At 44.7% G+C, this 23336-nt stretch overlaps 1 protein-coding gene across 5 annotated transcripts; it reads right to left on the minus strand.

Moving 5' to 3' along the window:
- Positions 1 to 5909: 5909 nt before the first annotated feature.
- Positions 5910 to 22561, minus strand: Znf175 (zinc finger protein 175). Of its 5 annotated transcripts, none has more exons than XM_038314110.1 (5): positions 22437 to 22561; positions 19992 to 20143; positions 12073 to 12199; positions 11701 to 11796; positions 5910 to 9854 (listed from the first exon to the last, which is right to left on the minus strand). In XM_038314110.1, exons 2-5 carry the CDS (start codon positions 20061 to 20063, stop codon positions 7543 to 7545), a joined length of 2607 nt encoding a protein of 868 aa, XP_038170038.1. In that variant the 5' UTR covers positions 20064 to 20143; positions 22437 to 22561; the 3' UTR covers positions 5910 to 7542. The 5 variants fall into 5 exon arrangements, with proteins under 5 accessions (XP_038170038.1, XP_038170035.1, XP_038170036.1 ...); XM_038314107.1 differs by having other exon boundaries at positions 19992 to 20215; XM_038314108.1 differs by lacking the exon at positions 22437 to 22561 and adding an exon at positions 22338 to 22435 and having other exon boundaries at positions 19992 to 20215.
- Positions 22562 to 23336: the final 775 nt, after the last annotated feature.

Here is a 23336-nt window from a genome sequence, read left to right on the forward strand (position 1 = left end):
GCTCTCTGAGTCATCAGCGTGTGATGTAGTCATGCCAATCCCCTGTGCACATGTGCTAGGCAGCTTTTAAAAGCTGGATGCACCATCTCCCTCTTTTTCTCTGCACACCAATCCCCAGGCCTGTACACACCCCCACTAATAAACTCCTAAGCGGGTTTGTTGCACGTTCTTTGTTTCCTTCTCACTTGTGCCAGGTAATTTCATTGGTGCTGAGACTCAGGAAGCTCTCCCTCCCTAAGCCCCTCTCCTGGGGTTGGGAAATTTTCTCCACAACAACCACGTGTTCCATATGCTTGAGCACAATTTTTCTGAACAACACCAGCTTCAATTGGTGAGTTTCCTCATTCTGGTCAGCTTAACTGTTTCTCCAAACCTGAGGAATTGACTGTTCAGCTCTGGCAATCCTCTGGTGTTCCCAGAAATGGTGGGACTGCCCCAACCATGGCCTTCAAGGTTACGGTTGTGCCCTTCACTGACATTCATCTCTGGATTGCTTCACTTAGCTGAAATTGTGTTTGGAATGGCCTGGGGCCAATCCACCTATGACTGGGGGCCCAGGGTCCTTCAGATTCTTCTTTCTCTCTCTTTTTTCATTTCATTTCCTTTCTTTTTTCCCCTTACTGTGAGAGGTTTCTCAGAACAGCCTCTGGCCTCTCTGAGTTTCGAGTTGCCCTAACAGGATCCAGTCAGGCCTTACTGTCCCACTTGTGGCTGAGGATGCCCTCCTATGTGTCTAGTGATGCACTGATTCACACACTGTCCACAGTCAAGAGACGCCTTACTGTGAGCCTTGTGGTGTCTCCATTTCACAGGTTTTCACAATTTCAGCTATGAGTAGCAAGCCATCCAAACCCATCAATTCAGCCTCCCATTGGGATGTCTTTTAGAGGTCATGAAACCCCAGGCCTTAATGTCCTACCTACAGATTCCCACACTTGTTTAAAAAATGGCCTCACAAATGGATGGAAATAGAAAACACTATTCTGAGTGAGGTAACCCAGACCCATAAAGATGAACATGGGATGTACTCACTCATATTCAGTTTCTAGCCATAATTAAAGGACATCGAGCCTATAAGTTTGGGATCCTTGAGAAGATAATAAGAAGGTGAACTCCCAAAAAAGATATAGTAATCCTCCTGGATATTGGAAGTAGACACGATCGCCAGGCAAAATTGGGAACTTGAGGGTTGGGCAAGACTGGGCCAAGGGAAGATGGGGAGAGAAATGTGTGAAGGGGAGAGCGGGGGGAGCTCGGAGGAATGGGGTGCTTGGGATATAGGAAGGGTGGATATGAGAGCAGGGAAGCATATATCTTAATTTAAGGAGCTACCTGAGGGTTGTCAAGAGACTTGACCCTAGAGGGGTTCCCAGGTTTCCAGGGAGACGCCCCCAGTTAGTTCCTTGGGCAGCTGAGGAGAGGGAGCCTGAAAAGGCCAGTCCCTATAGCCATACTGATGAATTTCTTGCATATCACCATAGAACCTCCACCTGACGATAGATGAAGAAAATGACAGAGCCCCACCTTGGAGCACCGGCCTGAGATCCCAAGGTCCTGATGAGGAGCAGAAGGAGAGAGAACATGAGAAAGAAAGTCAGGACCGTGAGGGAACCTCCAGCTGGCGACAGATGGGGAAGGTGACTGAGCCCCACATTGGAGCACTGGACTGAGCTCCCAAGGTCCTGATGAGGAGCAGAAGGAGCGAGAACTTGAGGGAGAAAGTCAGGAACGAGAAGGGTGCGTTCACTCATGGAGACGGTGGGACAGAACTAATGGGAGATCACCAACTCCAGTTGGAATGGGACTGATGGATCATGCGACCAAACCCGTCTCTCTGAATGTGGCCAACAGCGGGGGCTGACTGAGAAGCAAAGGACAATGGCTCTGGGCTCTGATTCTTCTGCATGGACGGGCTCTGTGGGAGCCTTCTCAGCTTGGTCGATCACCTTCCTGGACCTGGGGGGAGTTGGGAGGACATTGGTCTTAGCATAGAGTGGGGAACCCTGATGGCTCCTTGGCCTTGAAAAGGAGGGAGGGGAGGTATGGGTGGAGGGGAGGGGAGGGAAGGGGGAGATGGAGGGGAGGGAAGGGGGAGGAGGAGGGGAGGGAGGGGGGAGGAGGAGGGAAGGAGATGGAAATTTTTAAATATAAAAAAAAAAATAAAAAAAAAAAAAAAACTTTTAAAGGTAGAAAGATGAGAAACACTAAAAGGTATTACCAAAGCATTTTCTTAATCTAGTCAATACATGAGGGTTTGTCAGTGTGAGTCAAACTAAAGCAAAACTCCTCAGTACTGTTATCTAGCATTAGCCATTGAATTGAAAGTGTATTATTTGATCCTCTCTTTACAACAGCAAAATGATATAGTTATCTTCTCAATGATTGGGGAAGATAAGTACTGCCTACTTAGGTTGTTTTATACATAATATCCTGTAAATCTATCAACTCAAAATCTGCATGCCACACTCTTGTTTTTGTGTGCATCTATTGAACTTTTGAAACCCTTACAATTGCAATATCTACAGTTAATTTTTCTTTTACAGTGTAAATCTTTGCTTGTAAAATAATTTTAAAATAATTCTTTAATTAAATGAAAAAAGAATCACTGAAAAAAAAAAAAAATGGCCTCATACAATTTATATGGCAATCTAAAGTGGCAACCTAACAGCACCTTTGATCCCAATATTTTGCAGGAGCTTTCTAACTACTGTCAGCTCACAGCCAAATGGAAGGAGCTTCTTTACATCCAAGCCTTTTACTATTTAGGCTCTAAGCCTAAGCCCTCTGTCCTTGCAAGCTGTTCGCCTGCTCACATGTTCCTGGCTATGCCATCTGTACTGGAAGAACCCTCCACTTCTGCTCTGGACCCAGCTAACAACCCCCTAGCTTTTTGACCTCAGTGGGAAGCCACCCCCATCCTGCTCCTTCAGCTCCTGCCATTGTTCCTTCAGCCCCACTTTCTACTCCTATCCCTTTAGCTCCAGCTGCTGCTCCTTCAACCCCAGTTCCTACTCCTGTCCCTTTAGCCCCTGTTGCATGAAGAGGGGCCCTTTGTTTATCCTGGCCACCTGGCTAGTTTATACCTGAAATAATCACACAGAAACTGCATTCATTTAAACACTGCCTGGCTCATTAGCTCTAGCTTCTTATTGGCTAATTCTTACATCTTAATTTAACCCATTTATATTAATCTGTGAATCACCACATGACTGTGGGCTTCAGGCAAGATTCTAACCAGCACTTTTAAATCACTAAGTGCTTAAGAATCTAAGTTGTGCATCTCTTGGGTATGTTTATAGCAGCATTATTTGTAATAGCTAGAACCTGGAAACAACCTAGATGCCCTTCAGTGGAAGAATGGATGAAGAAAGTGTGGAATATATACATATTAGAGTACTACTTGGCGGTAAAAAACAATGACATCTTGAATTTTGCATGCAAATGGATGCAAACAGAAAACACCATCCTGAGTGAGGTAACCCAGGCCCAAAAAGATGAACATGGGATGTACTCACTCATAATTGGTTTCTAGCCATAAAGGACATCGAGCCTATAATTCGTAAAAAATCCTAGAGAAGCTATATAAGAAGGTGAACCCAAAGAAAAACATATAGTTATCCTCCTGGATACTGAAAGTAGACAAGATTGCCGGACAAAAAATGGGAACATGGGGGTGGGGTGGGATGGGGGGATGGGGAGAGAAAAGTGTGAAGTGGAGGATGGGAAGAGCTTGGGGAAATAGGATATAGGAAGGGTGGATATGGGAACAAGGAATTATATATCTTAGTTAAGGGAGCCATTCTAGGGTTGGCAGAGACTTGACTCTAGAGGGGTTCCCAGGTGTCCAGGAAGACGCCCCCAGCTAGTTCCTGGGGCAGCTGAGGAGAGGGTGTCAGAAATGGCCAGATCCTATTGCCATACTCATGAATATCTTGCATATCACCATAGAACCTTCACCTGGCATTGGATGGAGAAAATGACAGAGCCCCACATAGGAGCACCGGACTGAGCTCCCAAGGTCCTGATGAGGAGCAAAAGGAGGGAGATCATGAGCAAGGAAGTCAGGACCAGGAGGAGTGCGTTTACCCATTGAGACGGTGGGACAGATCTAACGGGAGACCACCAAGTCCAGTTGGAATGGGACTGATGGAAGAGGGGACCAAACCGGACTCTCTGAATGTGGCTGATGGTGGAGGAGGACTGAGAAACCAAGGACAACGGCAATGAGCATGAACTCTACAGCATGGACGGGCTCACTGTGAGCCTTGTCAGTTTGGTTGCTCACCTTCCTGGACTTAGGGGGAGCTGGGAGGACCTTGGACTTAACATAGTGAAGGGAACCCTGATGGCTCTTTGTCTTGGAGAGGGGTGGAGTGGTGGTATGGGTGGAAGGGAGGGGAGGTAAGGGGGAGGAGATGGAAATTTTTAATAAAAAAAAAATGAGAAAAAAAAGAAAGAAAAACAATCCAGTTCCAGGAGTCAGGCTAACTCAAATTCTTTTTGATGTTGGGAAATGTGAAACAAAGGTCTAAATAATTGCTTTTATGTGATAAAAAGAACAACAAGGAATTGGATGGTTAATTAGACAGGACCTTAAAATATAAAAAACAAAACAAGTAACTTGTTTTTCTGGCAACCACAAAAACTGCCTAGGTAAACAGCTATGGCTGGAAGGCTCCTGACCTATGAGAAGCCTCAAAGAAGAATGCTTAACTGAGCCTGGCTTTGTAAAAAAATACGAAAGGATGCAGTTAAGAAATATAATGGGGTTGGCCTGTTCCAAAAAAAAATGTTTTTATGGTGATTATGTGGTAACTATGTAACTTCTGGTTATGAGGAAATCCTCCTCTTGTAACGGACTTGGTGTGGGGAGTATAAAAAGAGTGTCTGAAAAAATAGAGGGGAGAAGATCCATCCGGAGGGGTAAGTGTATGCCCACCTGGCTGGCCAGATATCCCGGGAACAGAGTACAGGCACCCTCCAATTCCCTAAACAGCGGGGCGTCTCCCCCCCCCCCCCCCGCTACTGGCTCTCTCTATTTACCCCATTCCATCTTGCCCCCAAGCTCTCCTTTCCATCTGTGTGGTCCTTAGATCCACCACCACAGCCTGCTTCAGGGCGGGTGGGGAAATGGGAGTGGGAGCATAAGATCCCCTGAGTAAATTGGGAACACGGGGACTTTGGAGGAAGGGGAAGGGTTGAAGTGGGGAGGAGAGAGGCAGGGAGGGGAGCAGAGAAAAATGTAGAGCTCAATAAATATCAATAAAATAAAATTTAAAAAAGGAAGGAAAGAAGGAAGGAAGGAAGGAAGGAAGGAAGGAAGGAAGGAAGGAAGGAAGGAAGGAACCTAAATTTAAGTGGGGGTGGGTGGGAGTGGCAGCATACACCCTTAATCCCAGCACTTGGGAGGCAGAGGCAGAGGCAGGCAGATCTCTATGAGTTCGAGGCCAGCCTGGTCTACAGAGGGAGTTCCAGGACAAGACCCCAAAGCTACAAAGAAACCTTGTCTCAAAAAAAACCAACCCCCCCTCAAAAAAAAAAAACAAAATCTAAATTCAATCCGCAAACCCCACTTTAAAAAGTCAGATACAGTGTGGTACATCTGTATTTACAGCACCCATCTGACAGGATGGATGGACGGTTGAGAAAGGAGACTATCTCCTGGAAACTCACAAAACCGCCAGCCCGGACCATGCAGCAGCAGCAGAAACCAGAGAGGAGAAAAATGGACTCCTAGAAGTTGTCCTCTGACCTCTACGTGTGTGCAATAGCTCACAAGTACCAGCAATCACACCAAAATAGCAGACTAATGGTTGGTTCCAATATCACCACATAGGCTACACGGGGGGGGGGGGGGGGACGGGGGACACAATAGACCTGAGCTAAGCACAAAAGAGAAAAGCAACATGAACAGTAAATGCCCCAGATCTCATTTATTCAAAGTACACCCGTACAATAAAAAAGTATTAATTATTGATGGTACAAGTAGATAGAGACTGTTAATAAAAAGTAAAAATAATAGTTACAGCAAGATGTTCCAGTGGGTAAAGGTAATTAATGATCACCAAGCCTGACAATCCAAGTTCAAACCCCAGGATCCACATGGTGTGAGATTACTGACTCTTACCAGTTCAATGATCTTCTGACAGCCACATACACCTAGCAGCATGTATACATAAATATATACAAAATAAATGAATGTACATCTTAATAATAAACTGCCCTCTTCTAGTATGCAGTTAATTTTACAGGAAATCCCACAAAATTGTGGGACTACAAACAATTTCATACAGGCACTGACCAAACACCGGCACACGTGTATACACACACGTATACACACACGTATACACACACACACACACACACACACACACACACACACTCCATACACATGCCCATTTATATAATCACCCTACAATTACCATGGCTGGTAGTTAAGGATTTTACTGGACTCCCAAATAAATGGGAATATCACTGACTTAATTTCCCATAAACTTTCTAATAATTTGGTAAAATGTGTCTTATAGTCTATAAAAACACTTCTGAAATTAGTCAAGGTTAACCTGAAATGAAATTCATGTTTAACAAGACAAATATAAACAAGTGTGCTTATCATTATTAGTTAATTTGTGACTAAAAACTTTCCTCATGCATAATAATGTCTGTTATGTCTAAACAATGCATAGCTAGATTTTTTTTCTGTAATATTAATCAGGTGATGTGCAATTAGATGGCATATAAAAAGAACTTCAAGTAAATAGAAATAAATTTCATTTTGGAATATACTAATAAGCTAGGAACTTTTTTCTCAATAAACCATGTTCTATAAAACTGCACCTGTAAAACCTGTAGTCTATATGCTGAGTTCTGTCCTATTTAGGACCTTCTTCATTCACAACACACCTAGGGCATCCCAACCCATGAACTGATGACGTGACTGATCTGTGATATAGTAATGATTTCCCAATTGTGGCATTCCAACACCTTCTCTTCAATATGAGTTAAGAGACAAAGGTCTCGCCCTCATAGCACGACTAATACAGACCCACAGAAGATACTGGGTTCAACATGAAGATCAGAAAAGCAAAGCAGTCAAGCCACTAGAGAGCTCTGGCCTCTATGAAATCCTCACACTGAAAAGAGAGCGAGTTCCCGTCAACTCCCACTTTACACTCTCTAGTGCTGGGATTAAAAGCATGCACCACCACCGCCTGGCCTCTATGGCCTAGTGTGGCTGCTGGGATTAAAGGTGTGTCCCACCACTGCCTGGCCTGTATGGCTGACTAGTGTGGCTAACTTTGTACTCTGATCTTCAGGAAAGCTTTATTTGCTAGATCATAAAAGTATCACTACACACCCTAGCATGAGACGTGTGCTGTCTAGAAAGTTAGCCTGCTACTGAAAGCTGCTCCCCACTCAGCACAGAGGGTCTCTCCTGGGTGATGTCATGTGTTCATGCTGCCTGCGTAGGGCATCAGGAAGCAAGACTTTCCCACAGAGGCTTCATCATGTAATTTGACGGCATGCTCCGTCTCGACATCCCTAAGGCTTGTCCTCAGTGTGCGTCTGTACGTGGGACGTCAGCTCGGCCTTGTGTAAGAACACTTTCCCACACCTCTCACAGACAAAAGGCGCTTCCTTCCTGTGAATCAGTTTATGCTTAGAGAAAACCGACCTGCTTCGGAAGGTTTTCCCACAGTGAGTGCACACGTAAGGTCTCTCTCCTGTGTGAATTCGCTCGTGCTCTTGGAGTTGGACCTTAGTACAAAAGGCTTTCCAACAGTTGCTGCATTTGTAAGGTCTCTCTCCCGTATGAATTAAAAGATGCACCTTCAGTTCAGATGGAGAACAAAATGATTTCCCACAAAAATTGCATTTGTAAGGCTTCTCAAGCAGGTGAATTTTTTCATGTCTGCTCAATGTTGACAATTGTTTGAAGGCCTTTGCACACACAGAGCACACGTAAGGCCTCTCCCCTGTGTGAATTCGAGAATGCGCCTTCAGTTGAGATGTTTTACTAAATGATTTCCCACAATCAAGACATTTACAAGGCTTCTCTCCTGTGTGGATTTGATAATGTGATTTCAGTTGGGATGGATAATTAAACAACTTCCCACAGTCAGGGCACTTGTAAGGCTTCTCGCCAATATGAAGCTGCTGGTGGGGGGTCAAAGTCGACTCCTGGAGGCCTGTCTCACATTTCTGAGAGACGAAAGGCCTCTCTTTAGTGTGAATTAACTGATGTTTACGAAAAGATGACCTGCTACTGAAGGCTTTCCCACATTCCGTGCACACAAAGGGTCTCTCCCCCGTGTGAATCCGCTCGTGCTCCTGGACTTGTTCCTTAGTAGAGAAGGCTTTTCCACAGTGGCTGCATTTGTAAGGTCTTTCTCCTGTGTGGACTCGAGAATGTGCCTTCAGTTGGGACATCTTACTGAACAGTTTCCAACACTCGCGGCATTTGTAAGGCTTCTCTCCTGTGTGGTTCTGATAATGCACTTTCAGTTCGCACGGAAAGTTAAAGGACTTCCCGCACTCGTGGCATTTGTACGGCTTCTCCCCGGTGTGGCTGTGGCAGTGCACCTTCAGCTGGGACGGGTAATTAAAGGACTTCCCGCACTCCCTGCAGCTGTAAGGCTTCTCCCCAGGGTGAAGCTTCTCGTGTCTGTCTAGTATTGACTTCTGGTTGAAGGCCTTTCCACACTGAGAACACACATAAGGCTTCTCCCCTGTGTGAATCCGCTGATGCACCTTGAGTTTGGCTGTTTTGCTGAATGACTTTCCACATTCGTGGCATTCATAAGGCTTCTCGCCCGTGTGACTTTGACGATGCACCTTCAGCTGGGATGGAAACTTAAAGGACTTCCCACAGTCACTGCATTTGTAAGGCTTCTCTCCGTTGTGACTTTGTTTATGGGACATCAACTCTGACTTCCGTAAGAAGGCCTTCCCACATTTGTCACAGATAAAAGGCGTGTGATTCTTGTGAATCAATTCGTGTTCATAGAGAGCAGACCTGTCTCTGAAGGCTTTTCCACACAGTGTGCACACATACGGTTTCTCCTCTGTGTGCACTTGCTCGTGCTCTTGGAGGGCAGCCTTAGTACCAAAGGTTTTCTCGCAGCGGCTGCATCTGTAAGGCTCCCCTCCAGGGTGAACTGGACACCCCACCTTCAGCTGAAATGGATAATTCGGTGAACCCGACACATAAAGGAAGGCCTTCCCACCATTGAAAGAAACAAGAGGTCTGTCCAAAGTGAGAGTGATCTCAGGTTTGGGCAAAGATAGGGCATAGAGTACTTCCCCGCACCGAGAGCCTTGATCTGCTTTCTCCTGAGAATGGTTTTCATGTACCGGTGGTTGTTGATAGCTGAGAATGTCTCCTCCATTCCCAGTACTTCTGCACGATTCTCCTCCATGAGCAGCCACACAGTTAGCATTACAAGAGCCTCCTATCAGGAGCTGATTGGAGGCGACAATGTTAATAAGCTGTTCGGTGACACTGCTTTCATTCTGACCATTTGCTCCGAGGTTTAGCCCCAAACTTTTTGGAAGTAGGCAATATTGTGGAAGATTCTCTTGTGTAGAAATGAGGTAGGGTCCCAAAGGAATGGTTTCCCTGGGATTTTGATATTCATGTCCACTATTTGTGCTCAGAGTTTTCTTGAGGAAGGTGCCAGGAAGCAAGGGTAGAATCTGGTTTTGTTTATCTCTCTTAGCAGTGTCAGAATCCTGCCATAGTTCTTGTGAAAGTGAGCACCACAAACCATTTCTTGTGACTTCACTGGTCATATCACTATGAACTGAAGCTTCCTCAGATACTCTCTGTGGTGAGGTTTCAATTTCTGATTTTTCTAGGAACATAAAGAGATGAAAGAATAAACAGAGTGAATAGGATAAAGGATGAATGATACAGAGGGACTGTGACTGAATATGAATGCCTAAATCAGTTACTAATGATGCTGATGATGCTGACAATTAGTAAAAAGAAGCTAATCACAACTGTATACAATGGGGATCACCTGCATAGCAGACATTAGTATAATTATGACAACAATGGATCAGAGGATGAAGCATATAAACTATCCAGCTGTATTTTTAAGATAGAAATATATAAACATGATAAAAACTTTAGTGATATTTCATTTATATTTTAATAATAAAGCTTGCCTGAAGTCCAGAGAGTAAAGCAGCCACACTGCCCAGCCTCACAGACCAGGCTACAGTCACACACACCTTAATCCCAGCAGCCACACTAGTTTGCCACAGAAACTGGGAGGTGCAGGCCTTTTACCCCAGTGGTGCATACCCCTAATCCCAGGACCAGAGAGGAACATAAGACGGGAGGAGACAGCTCTTAGACACAGTCTCATCTGAGATTCCTGGAAGCAGGATCGCCATTTTGGAGTGAGGTCGAGGCAAGAGCCAGTGGCTGGCTGTTTTACTTTTCTGACCCTTTAGGCTGAACCCCAATTTCTGTCTCTGAGGTTTTATCAATTGTACTACAAAGAACATCAGAAAGTTACTAAATCTTATATAATAGAAATTAGATGCATATTTCTAACTAAATGTATCAAAAACCAAAATTACATCATTTGCTGCAATAACATTTGATTGATAGCATGTCTTAAGTGAAATCCATAAATCACATAAGGAAAACTTAACCTAAATAAGAAAGCCCCAGACAAGGTGGCACAGGCCTTTAACTCAGCAGTTCGGAGGCAGAGGCAAGTGGATCTCCACAAGTACAAAACAGCCTGACCGACAAAGTGAGTTCTAGGACAGCCAGGGCTACATAGAGACCTGCCTGAAAAATAACAGTAAAAACCAAAAAATAAATAAGTAAAATACCACAGAAATAAACAAACAACGGAAGAAGGAGATGGCCTGTACTGATGCCAATGGGCTAAGAAAATAACTGTGCATTCAAAAAGGAAAATGGGTAGGGGCCCAAAATAATAAAACAAATTAAAGCACCGAAAGAAAACAGTTCAGAAGAGAAGGATAATCAGCCAGACAAAAAAAGACTTTCTAACTTGAATGAGGTAGATTCCAGTTCTGATCTCCCAAATGAAGGAAGCGAATCCTCTCGCAGGAATGTTCTCATATGTCTAAACACGCAGCAGAGACTAAGCAACCATGAGGACACAGCAAGAACTGCACGTTCAGAAGGAGAAGAGAAACATACAGAACACTAAGCCTAAGGTGCCACACTAAGGGGGAGAGATAGACCAGCACAGGAAAGAAAATCAATAAACTCAGAGACAGACAGGAAAAGCAAAAACAGACACAACATAAACAATAATAAGAACCCTAAGGACAATATGCTAATCCAAAAGTCAGTGGTTAGAACACACAAATTACAACCAGTCTTTCCTCCATTACTTGGACAATATAGTAACCAACTTGGCTAATGTCAGATGTTCATGAACAAGTGTGCATTTACACATGGGGGTGTAACTGGTCATCATTATGAGTTAGTTCACTTAGGTGCATTATATCTATGGTCAGAGAAGCTAGTCCCACAAACTCATAAAGAAAGTCTCACATTGCCTTACACCAATAATAAATGGATTTCAGAATTAATCATAAAAACTCCAAGGAGAAAACAGCATAAAGGTGACCACCACCGGGGACTTGGTGAGACAAATTGACAAAGGCCTCATGAACTTTACCCCCACCTGGGAAGCAATGGCTCACCTGGACACTGCTGGCCTGTGAATTCAGCTTTCCCTGCCTGTGCCTCCTTTCCTTTTTCCATCCTAAAGATGACTCCGGGGCTGGGAATGGGGTATCCTGTTAACCAAAAGCATATTGGATTTTGGGGTCATTTCTTGTCTTTAGATGATACAATGAAGCTTGAAACTGCCTCACTGCTAAAACCAAGTCAACATTTTCTATTTTGTATAACTAATATTTGTAGCTACACAAAAGAAATGAAACATCAGGGCAAATAAAGCAAACACACACAGGGGGTGGGAGTGGGGCCACTGATACCCCACCATGTTTTGTAAAGAGAAGGAAGGAAACCTCAATGGAGCTCATCCTGGATCCCCAGGTGGCTGTGCTCACCCACTGCCAAGAGGTGGCTGTAGATCTCCAGCATCACGTCCTGGTACAGGCGTCTCTGGGCGGAGTCCAGGTGCTGCCACTCCTCCTGGCTGAAGTCCACAGTCACATCCTCAAACGACATCCACCTCTGTAACAATGTACCACAGTGCACGGTGAACGACTCGTTGGAAAACAGAAAAATTTGCATAAGGTTAAGTTTTTAATGATGGCGACAGTCACATCCTCAAAGGACATCCACTTCTGTAACAACGTACCACAGTGCACAATGGGCGACTTGTTATCAGATAGAGAGCGCTCAAAGCCCTCAATCCTGCCATCCGTCATACACAGTCACATTTCTAAGTACACTAAAAAAGAATTCTTCAATACTCTAAGGAAGAGTACATAGCACAACACTGATTGAACAACCATATTCCAGGTTGGAGGTAGATGGACCCACTGGATTCAACATTATGAAATAGGCATTTAGAAGCTGCTTTGCTAAAAGTATTAACTCCTCACTTGGAACTAAATGCCAAGTAAGAACCTGGCATCTCTACTTCATCTGTGTCTGTCTCCTTGGCTCTGGGTCACCTACTGATGTCTGTACATGAGCACATGTTCATCAAAGAGCACCAGTCTAGATACCCCAACTCCCTTCAGAGATAAAGGGAGAAAGACTGGTCACTGTTCTTGTCCTTAAATCTTCTTCTTGAGGCTGTGCCCTGAACAGAAGTAATTACCCTACAAGAACCCTCTTCTTGCAATAGGGACTTCTTAGTTATACTTATGGCTGCTTACTAATCAGCTGTGAAAACAAAACCCTACCACCTGGTTTCTAGCACCACAAACAAAAAAACAGCAAAATTTCCTTTTCTTCCTCTTCCTCTCTTCAAAGAGAACCTTAATCTGTGGCCTCAGCAGCCTGGAACTTGTTGCATAAATCAGGATGGCCTAGGACTGCCTCTGTGTATAATATTTTCTCAAAATGTTTCTATTAAGTATTTTGTAGAGATGAAGAGAAAACTAAGGAATACACCTGCACTTTACCTTATTGGCACTTCTTTCTCTCTGTATACCTGTGCAATGCATTTCATAAAACTCCTGATACCACCTAGGAAAAGAATCCTCACACAAAAATATTTTAATTCACCAACCATAGACACAGATGACGTTATTTGAACAAGGCAACTAAAAAAAAGAAAACACAAAATCTTACATATAGCTACTGCTAATAATGCAACCTTCACTCCCTCTTCTGAAGCCCCCACGTGCTGTAGATGTCTCTCTGCCCCTTGGCTTCATTTGATACAGATACCTCTTGAAACCATTTCCAAGCCAACTCAGGATCCTTGGTCCACCTGAGTAGAACTTGTGATGGTCACTGTGAATTGTTAAGTAACGTGAGAAGACCTGTCTTAATTACAGACAAGCCCATGCTCTGAGCATGACTATAGAAGGTGGGGGGAAGTGGACTTAGAGAGATGACAGCAGTTTAGAACATCTGTTGCTCTTGCAGAGTGCCTGGGTTCAAGTCCCAGTGCCTACATGGTGGCTCACAACCAGCTATAACTCCATTCCCAGAGGATCTGATGCTTTCTTCTGGTCTCCAAAGAACCAGACAAACACACTGTACACACACATGCAAGCAATACATTCATCACACATATAAAATTTAATAATCCCATGATACGGACTCTTAAAATTACACAGTCCACAATGCTGAGTCTCCCTTGGCCAATGACAGGTACACGCATGTGTCACCATCACACTAGACCTTACATGTTTAAATTTAAAGACCAGCTTCCTAGAAATGTAAGAATGGGAATTCATGCTAAAGGACAGCATCGGCAACTTAGTCAAATTCAGAATCTGTCACAGTCTTCAAGAAATGATTAACATAGGGGAGAAAATTAAGAGATTAAAAGAGACTAAGATACTTTTTAGTTAAGCTGGATGTGTGAGCACTGGCTGGACCTCGAGAGGAAGACTCCACATATGGAAATATGATCAAGAACAAATGACTTTAAGAAGGATTAATGGTTATGTAAGAAGGTTATCATCTCAGAGATAAAAAACTAACACACAAATCCCAGCACTCGGGAGGCAGAGGCAGGCGGATCTCTGAGTTCGAGGCCAGCCTGGTCTACAAGAGCTAGATCCAGGACAGGCTCTAGAAACTACAGGGAAACCCTGTCTCGAAAAACCAAAAAAAAAAAAAACAAAACAAAAAAAAACAAAAAAAAAAAAACAAAAACCTAACACACAGAGAAAAGTGTAGGTTCTAATGTTTGGGTTACAAATAACCTAGCAATGGAAAAGAAACAGGATGGGACCTATACTAATAATCAGAGAAGGGTCAGGGGCACAACTCATTCTTTTATTCATGGATGAAAATCTTAATACTACAACAGTGATAATCTGAAGGTTCCTACATGTGTAACGGGGCACACGGCTATTTCTTTCTAGGCCTTCAAGTACTTTTGACAGATCTTCCAGGCTGACACTAGTGACACCAGCAAACAGGCAAAGAGGTGTCACGCACCTATCGTTCTTCTGTGTGAAAAATATTTTGTATTAAAATTCTCTAAATTAAAATATCAGGCATATTACTGTAACCATAACGGATAATTCCAGAAGTACTCTGTTGAAATGTCTAATGGAGAAAATGTCAATTGATAATATTACTATGAGAAATTTCCTTTGGAGCATTCAACAGTTTATTAAAAACTGTTGCCTCCTCTGGTAGAATGCCTGCAGCCAGGCTAGTGACACACACTTTTAATTTCACCACTCTGAAGACAGCTGGCAGGTGGATCTCTGGGAGTTTGAGGCCAGCTGGGCCTACATAGTTTCAGGACAACCAGGGCAACATAAAGAAATCCTGCCTCAAAACCAAACCAAGCCCCCCAGAATGTATGCGCACCCCCAAAATTTATATCAACCTTTGATAGATGATCAATTCATGAAAGTAGAGCCTTCACGAGTGGGACTTTAAGAACACATGACAACAGACCGAAAAGATGAACATGAGCAGCTGGGCAGCAGACCTCACCAGACAACCACTTCGCCTTAGTAAGTGGGGAAAACAGGGAAGACTCCGACTCAAACAAACACAGCAGAGTTCAGGGTCAGCCTCAGTTACACAGTACTCTGTATGCTGTGAATACCACTGGTGAATAAAGAAACTGCCTTGGCCTGTTGATAGGGCAGAACTTAGTTAGGTGGGGAAAGCTAGTCTGAATGCAGGGAGAAGCCATGGAGCCACCACCAGAGACAGACATGCCAAAACTTTGCCGGTAAGCCACTGCCACGTGGAGATACAGAGATTAACAGAGCTGGGTTAAACTAATATGTAAGAGTTAGCCAATAAGAAGCTAGAGCTAATGGGCCAAGCAGCGGTTTAATTAATACAGTTTCTGTGTGTTTATTTCAGGAGTCTGGGCAGCAGGGAAATGAACAAGCAGGAACAAGCAGCTTCCTTACATTTAACAAAAAGGAAAAAATATTTAACAGTACAAAAAAATTCAGAAGGAACAAAAACAACTACAAAAGCAAAAATGAACAGAAAAATAATGTAAACAATAAAAATATAAGTGAGAAAGATATATAAAACATAAGAGAAAAATCAGAAGCAAAATTCCTAAAAAATACTAAAACATAAGTAAACAACAACAAAGAAGGAAAAGAAAGAAGCCAGGTGTGACAATAGACGCTTGCAGTCCCAGAAGGTGAAGGCAGGAGGATGAGGCATTTAAGACTAGTGTCAACTACACAGGGAGTGTGCAGCTAGTTTGGGCTGGAGAGATGGCTCAGCAGTTAAGTGCACTGCCTGAGTTCAATTCCCAGCAAACATATGGTGGCTCACAACCATCCTGTAATGAGATATGGTGCCCTCTTGAGAAAGAGACCTGGTCAATCATCCTCATGAAACTCAACATGGACAAGTTCAACAGAACCACCATATATGGGCTGCCCATGCATGCTTCAGCATTGCCAGGGCATAGACTTCATTTTCATATCAAGAAGGTTGCTCACTTTCCTGGACTTAGGGGGAGTTGGGAGGACCTTGGACTTAACATAATAAAGGGAACCCTGATGGCTCTTTGGCTTGGAGAGGGAGGGAGTGGGGGTATGGGTGAAAGGGAGGGGAGGGAAGGGGGAGGAGGAGGGGAGGAGATGGAAATTTTTAATAAAAAAAATGAGAAAAAAAAAGAAATACAGAAGACTGGGAGTAAAAAAGAAAAAGAACAATGACCAAATAACTAGGTACTCAAGAAGTAAATGAACATCCACACATTTATAAACGTAGAAATTAAAACACAAGCAAATGCCCTGCTTTCAATAAGCTGACTGGCAATGATCAATATGATAGCTGAGCCTGCACAGCTCTATCCAGCTGCATTTACTCCCGAGCAGGAGCAATGCGGGGTGTCAGACAATACATACTTCACAAAAGACTGCAGTTTTCCAAACTGGCTTGACTAACTGATACTCTCAGCAGCAGCACAGTGTTCCTTCTGCTTCCTTGGGACACAAGCACATCAACACTTGATATTTTTGTGGGGCTAATTTTAGACACTCCAATGGAAGGAGCCATGGCAATTATACATACATTTTCCATTCAGCTGAGGAAGCTCAGCTTTTCCTGTTTCCATTACTACACAAGCATGTCTCTTGCTCATTCAACTGTATGTGGAAGAAGCTTGCACAAGAAGTTAGTTCAGGCACTCAAGAGATAGAGGTAGTCAGATTTCTGTAAATTTAAGGTCAGCCTGGCCTACGGAGCAAGTTCTGGCCCAGCAAGGGTTACTGAGACCTTGTCTCCTTCTCTGAGACTAGGGAAAGAGTGACTAGGGAAAGGGTACAAAGTGGCTAAAGATCATGACATGCTGATGAGACCCAGACAACAGAGGAATGGAGGACACTGCCAGACAGTGCACAGGGAAAAAAATAAAAAAGACACAGAAAGCTTAATTTTTTAAGCTCATAATATCCATCCAGAAAAGCCACATTTCAAAATATCACGAACTACAAGTACAGGATGAAATGCCATTAATCAAACATCAAAAGGTTCTTAAAATTCCCTTTTTTAAAAGATGATTTTTTTTTAATTTTATGAATGTTTTGTGCCTGCAGGCTTATGCACCCCTGTGTGTGCAGTAGGCAGGGAGGCCAAAAGAAGCCAGCAGATGTCCTGGAACTAGCTGTGAACTGTCTAGGACCTGAACCTGGTTCCTCTGCTAGAGCAGCCAATGTTCTTAACTGCTGAGTCATCTCTCTGACAACCTAAAACTCCTTTAAAAAAAGAACACTAATTGAGCTAAAAGATGGTTCAGCAGAGAAAGGCATCTCCATCAGGACTGACAATGGAAATCTGATCCCCAAGACCCACAGAGTAGAAAGAACTAGATCCCACAAGTTGTCCTCTGACATCTACACTTTTGTGACACATGTACATTCAAAAAACAGAGTAGCCAGATGGTGGCGCACACCTTTAGTCCCAGCACTCGGGAAGCAGAGGCAGGTAGATCTCTGTGAGTTCAAGGCCAGCCTGGTCTACGAGAGCGAGTTCCAGGACAGCCAGAGCTGGTACACTGAGAAACCCTGTCTCAAAAAAACAAAACAAAACAAAATAAATAAATAAATAAATAAATATTAGGAAAAAGGAATGAGGGAAGCAGCACATTAAAAATAAATAGTACTGAGAGATAGCTCAGCAGTTAGGAGCACTAGCTGCTCTAGCAAAGGACCCAGGTTCGGTTCCCAGCATACAAACAGTTGTTCACAACTCCAGTTCCAGTGGATTCTGCATCCTCTCTGGCCTCCTCACAGACACCTACTTATACACAGTGTATATGTGCAAAATCATGCAGGCACAAACTCACAAATAAATATGTTTTAAAGCTTTAAAAATAAATAGCTAAGAATGGTAGAGCACACTTTTAATGTCAGCATGTGGGATGCAGTAGGCAGATTACTGTGAGTTTGAGGCCAGCCCGATCTACATAGCAAATTCCAGGGCAGCCAGGGCTACATAGTGAGAACCTTGTCTCAAAAATGAATGAATGAATGAATGAATGAATGAATGTTAGGTCTCAAAGTAACCCTGGACAAATGGCTAACAACAGTGCCTAGTAACATGTGGAGGCCAATGCTCACTGCTCTCCCTGCACTCCTCAGTACCTGGGGCTCCACCCAGCACTTCTCATCCTGCCCCTACTCTAAAGCTCTCCCTCCCAGGGGCAGGGCTTCTGCTTCCCTTCCCCAGCCAGATCTCTACACAAGTCAACAATTTGACTATGCCTCTGCCCTGGCTGGCAGCTCCTCTCTTGCTCTTCTCATAGTCTGCTCTGGTCAGCCTGCCATGTTTAGCCTGGACTCTCCGCTCTGCCTGCCTTCTCCCTCATATCTACAATACAAATCTTCTCCCTACTTCAGGAGGAGTCATCCACTAAAGGTGGGTCTCTGTTTAATGGACCCATCCTTAATCTTCCCACAGATGTTAACTACCTTAGGACCCCGATCAATTTCTGTATCAGCTCAAAGACCCACCCTTCTAACACAAAATCTGCTTTTTTTTCCGCCATATTTCTCCCCCCACTCAGAAACATGCCTTCAGTTTGCTCCCCAATAAACCTTTCTACCAATGGAGAGGTCTAGTTCGGTAGTTTCGCTGCACCTTCGCTTACATACCCATCCAAGGCACTCTTGCAAAGTACACCTCAAAAAACCAGAGCAGCTACGAACTAGAAGAGAAATCCACAGGACCTGGAGACTAAGGGACCTGAACACATGAAGAGAAAAGAATTCCCATGACAGTGCAGGGAGCTAACAGGACAAGGCAGGGAAGGGAGTGCGAAGACAGCAGCCTGGCCATGCAGTTAGAAAACCACCAGAAGTTTCCTCAGGAAGAGCAGGGAATGGAACCGGTAGCCAGACCATGGAACACCCTGCCAGGCTTGAATCCCAGGCTGGCAGATGCTTCAACATATAAGTTCAGCTGGTGTGTCATCTGTGCCTCAGTTTCTCTTCTTTAATATGAGACAACAGCATAAGCTCAGGAGTCTCCTGGAAGAGTTAAATCCACATCCTGGCTACCATCACTTGAACAGGAAATACCAGAAAAACAGATTCACCTGAGGAGATGCTAAGGCGTTGGTAGGAATAGTTAGGAACCTCATCAGCTCCCTCCCTCAGAACAGCACTTACAGATGTTCACTGTTAGTCAGCTTCCTCCCTCAGAACAGTGCTTACAGATCTGATAATTAACATAAGCCTCCTTGTCTTTCTTTGGGATTGAAAGGCTGTGGGGCCAGGTGGGACAGAAATTTCTGTCAACAGAACTCTAATGCAAAAACTGACTTTTCCTTCTCTTTTTCAGATCCTGGGCAAAGCCTCCTAGTATGCTTTCCCCAGGATCTCCGAAAATACCACCCACCTACAGCTGCCCCATCCCACGGCCACTTGCTGGCCTCACTGCCTAAATATAAGATTTATGTCCCCTCCATCTCCGTCCCCCTGCAACTACAGGACTTTCAGGATATCTGCCTTGTCAGCTTGTTCTGTTCTCCCTAAAAAATAGATAAGATGATATCTATAGTCATTTAAATAAAACAGATGAGACAGTATCTATAGTAATGTAGGGCTGTAATTCTAGACTGGAGAGGCTGAGGCAAAAAAGGAGTTGAGTTTGATGGCAGCTTAGATTATACAGAAAGTTCTAGGCCAGCCTCACATACACAATAAGACCCTGTATCCAAATAAAGATAGGGCGGTGAGGTGGGCTGGGGTGTGAAGTGTAATTAATTGGTGTGGGATATACAGTCCACTCTTTTAACTAGATTAAAGAGCTCAGAAATAAGGCAACGTAGGGTCTGCAGCTTCTTGTCTCTGCCCTTAAGTCCAGAAGAGCCAAGTCTGAACTCTCTCCCTCTTACCTCACAGGCCCCACGCTGCTCCTCTGCACCCAATGGTTGGATCTTCTGTTGGAAATTCGTATCCGCAGCCATGTCCCCTCTGAGCTTGTAGTTTTGATGTTTCTTCGTAGCAGACCCGAATTCCTCAAGTTACAGATGCTGAACAAGGCTACCTGGGACACAGCAAAAGATCCTAAGGCTTGAATGATTTCAGAGGTCCCAGGAGCTTGAGACACTGGCAGTCCCTAGAAGACAATGAATTGGTGAGGGCCCGTGTGGAAGCTCACAGGTAGGCACGGCAGAGGGTACAGAAAGCCCTGCTCATTATTAGTCAGGGGTATAAAACAGACAACAAAAGAAACAAAAATATTTTAAAAAACCATCAGTTTGGATACACCTGCTATGCTCACATTTTAATTACGAGGAAAAAAAATATGTTAACCTAGTTGTTTACAAAATTAGGACACAGGTGTTTATCATAGGGATCCAGAATGTCATGCCTGAGTAGGCTGACCAAGCCCTCAGCACCCGAAAGGTAGTAAACACCAACAAAAACTCAGTAAGCTGCCAACTTCATTTTGATTTTATTTCAAACAACCCTTTCAGCTACACATACTAAGCATTAGATTTCCTTCAATTCGCTCACAGGTCACTAAATAGAAGAACAGGGGAACAGATTAAAGCTGTTTTCTTCTAGGAACACACTGGCCACCCTAGTAGTCTATGTAATCCCTTCTGTAGTCAGCATCTGAAAACAGCATTTCTGTTTCCTATTGGTCCAGGGAGCTCAGGATGACAGCCAATCATGATTCTAGTCTGAGTTTCTAGACATTTCTTTGTCCACACACAGCCAACATCATGAAAAATTCACTCACCAACCTCACACACACACACACCACACACACACCACCACACAAGGCCCCAAACCCTAAGAAAAATGCACAGGACCTCTCTACACTGATCACTTCTAAGCGTGTCCATGAAGGTTCCCTCCTCCACCATAATGCAACCACTACAATAGATAATTTCCAGTAACCTCCAACCAGTGCTGCACAGTACTGCCGCGTTACAAACTGCCTCCAAGTCACTGACTGTTTCCAGGCAACAGCTTAAATCATTTACTGGCCCTAGAACCCAAAAGATGCTCCAGGAGGGTATAATATACTCTTCTGTGTGTGGATGTTCGTGTGTGTGTGTGTGTGTGTGTGAGGCTGTTCGTTAGTTTTTGAGATGGGATCTATTATGTAGCTCTGGTTGTCCTGGAACTAGCTACTTAGACCAGGCTGGCCTTGAACTCACACAGCCTCAGCTTCACCTGCCTTGAAAGGTGCCACCACACCCAGCCTGATACACTGTTTTTAAGGACTCTAAATCAGTACAAATGTTCAGGTACAATATACGGCCCAATATGGAAGCCCTCTCATTTGGTCAGGCTGCCATCACTGAACCCAAAGAGAGCCGAGCACTGATGCACATAATCTCCAGAGGGTCCCTAAATGGGATCCTACAGTGGCCCAAAGAATGAGAATTTGGGCGGGGGGAGGGGGTGTTGTTGTTGTTGTTTATTGTTGTTTTATGAGAGAGTTCTCTGTGAGGCTGACTGTTTTGGAACTCACTACGTAGACAAGACTGGCCTTGAACTCACAGAGCTCAAAATGCCTCTGCCTCCTGAGTGCTGGGACTAAAAGCATGAACCACCACCGTGCTGCTGGTGAGAATTTGTTTTATTTGTGTTTATTTCCTTCAGTAATGCTAGTCACCCACAGTGGGAGGAACTAGTCAAGGAGATCCAACAGCAGCCCACAAAACAAAAGAAATTCCTTACTTTACAGACTTTAAGCGAGAAGTCTGAGTTCAGCAGTTTAGAATACTAGGCAAGCGTGCCCCCCGCCAGGAGACAGCACAGATACGATAAACACACACACACACACGAGAAAGAAAGAGAGAACAGAGTGACATTTGTGGCCTAATACTTTCTATTTTGGTATCCTGACGGGCTCGTTCTCTTCATGTACTAAGACACGACCAGCATACAGTTCACTGGCTAAGCAAAACGCTGCCCCACCAAAGGCCCGCACAGCACCCACCACAACACCCGCCCCCGGCTGACATCGCTGCCTGCGCTGACATGTACGCCCATCACGGGCCTGAGTGGGTCAAAGCCACCTCAAGATCCTCGTCCTGAAGCTCCCGGCTCCCACCCAGGATCTGCTCCAGCAGCGCACACTCACTGAGTCCTGCCACGAACGTCCTGACAATTTCACGGACGACTGTGAGAATTCCCACAGGAGAGCACACTGGAAGTGACAAAAACAGAAGACGCGGAAACCGCAAGCACGGAACGAAACCGAATCGAACGACCCCCACCTTATCCACGCATCCCCTTGCAACCTCCGCAGCCGCCGCTCGGCACAGACCAGCGCTTCGGCAGGCACAGACGTCCGCCCCTGCCCCGCAGCCACTCACCTCACTGCAAACCGCAGAGCGAGCTGTGCGCACGGCCCGCCGGGCCGCGACTTCCGCCCGCGGCCGCCACAGAGTCCCGGAAAGAAAGGTTCCGAGCCACCTCGGGGACCCGCCAGCCAAGCAACACTAGAATGACTAGAACATTTAACATTTCATGGCCACTCCTATTTCCGGTGTCTTTTAGATTTCCGGCAGGATTTGTCCACGCCCCGTAGCATGATAGGATGCCCCCGCGTAACACTTTTTGAAACTGAGATGAGCGCCTGCCACAGTCGTCATGGCGGACCAGGTGGTTGCAGTTTCTCTGGAAATCGCTGGTGGCGGCATCCATATGCTCAGGATGTTTGGAAGAGCCACCATCCGGGAACTTCGATTCCGTACAGGCGGGGAAGTCTGAATACAGTGCCATAAAGTGGAAGCTGGACGCTGTCCCACATGGTGTGACAGGCCTGACAGGAATTAATGATTTTCTTTGGAGACGTTTATGCCCCTTCCTTTGCAGATCATTGAGACAATGGACCCCAGAAATAGAAATCTCATGATGGGGGAGGGGATATGCTGACGCCAGGAGGCAGTCAGAGCTGGGACTTCTCACAGGAAAAAAATATTTCATGCAATTCTGACCACTTTGCAGAACAGACTGCAGCCAGAGAAATAGATAAGTGGGGAGTGGGGCACACACTAAGACTGCTTAGTTACATACCTTGCCTTCCATTTAAACGTAATTCTGCGGGGATGGGTGTGGGGTGGAAAGGTAGCTCAGAAGTTAAGAAAGAGCACAAATGGCTAGTGCGGAGGAACCAGGTTCGATTCCAGCACCCACATGGTGGTCACAACCATCTATAAGTGCAGTTCCAGGGGCTCTGATGCTCTCTTCTGACCTCCAAAGGCACCAGGCAC

Source organism: Arvicola amphibius, chromosome 12 (genome assembly GCF_903992535.2).
Source record: "Arvicola amphibius chromosome 12, mArvAmp1.2, whole genome shotgun sequence".
NCBI lineage: Eukaryota > Metazoa > Chordata > Mammalia > Rodentia > Cricetidae > Arvicola > Arvicola amphibius.

What these genes read in the sequence shown, in the direction of transcription:
- Znf175 (XM_038314110.1), bottom strand. Translation starts at nt 20,063, where the DNA reads ATGGCTGCGGATACGAATTTCCAACAGAAGATCCAACCATTGGGTGCA. An exon ending in AGCAGCGTGGGGCCTGTGAG is followed by an intron (nt 12,200 to 19,991) that starts GTAAGAGGGAGA and finishes ACATTGTTACAG; the next exon opens with AGGTGGATGTCGTTTGAGGA. An exon ending in CACAGGCCAGCAGTGTCCAG is followed by an intron (nt 9,855 to 11,700) that starts GTGAGCCATTGC and finishes TTATGTTCCTAG; the next exon opens with AAAAATCAGAAATTGAAACC.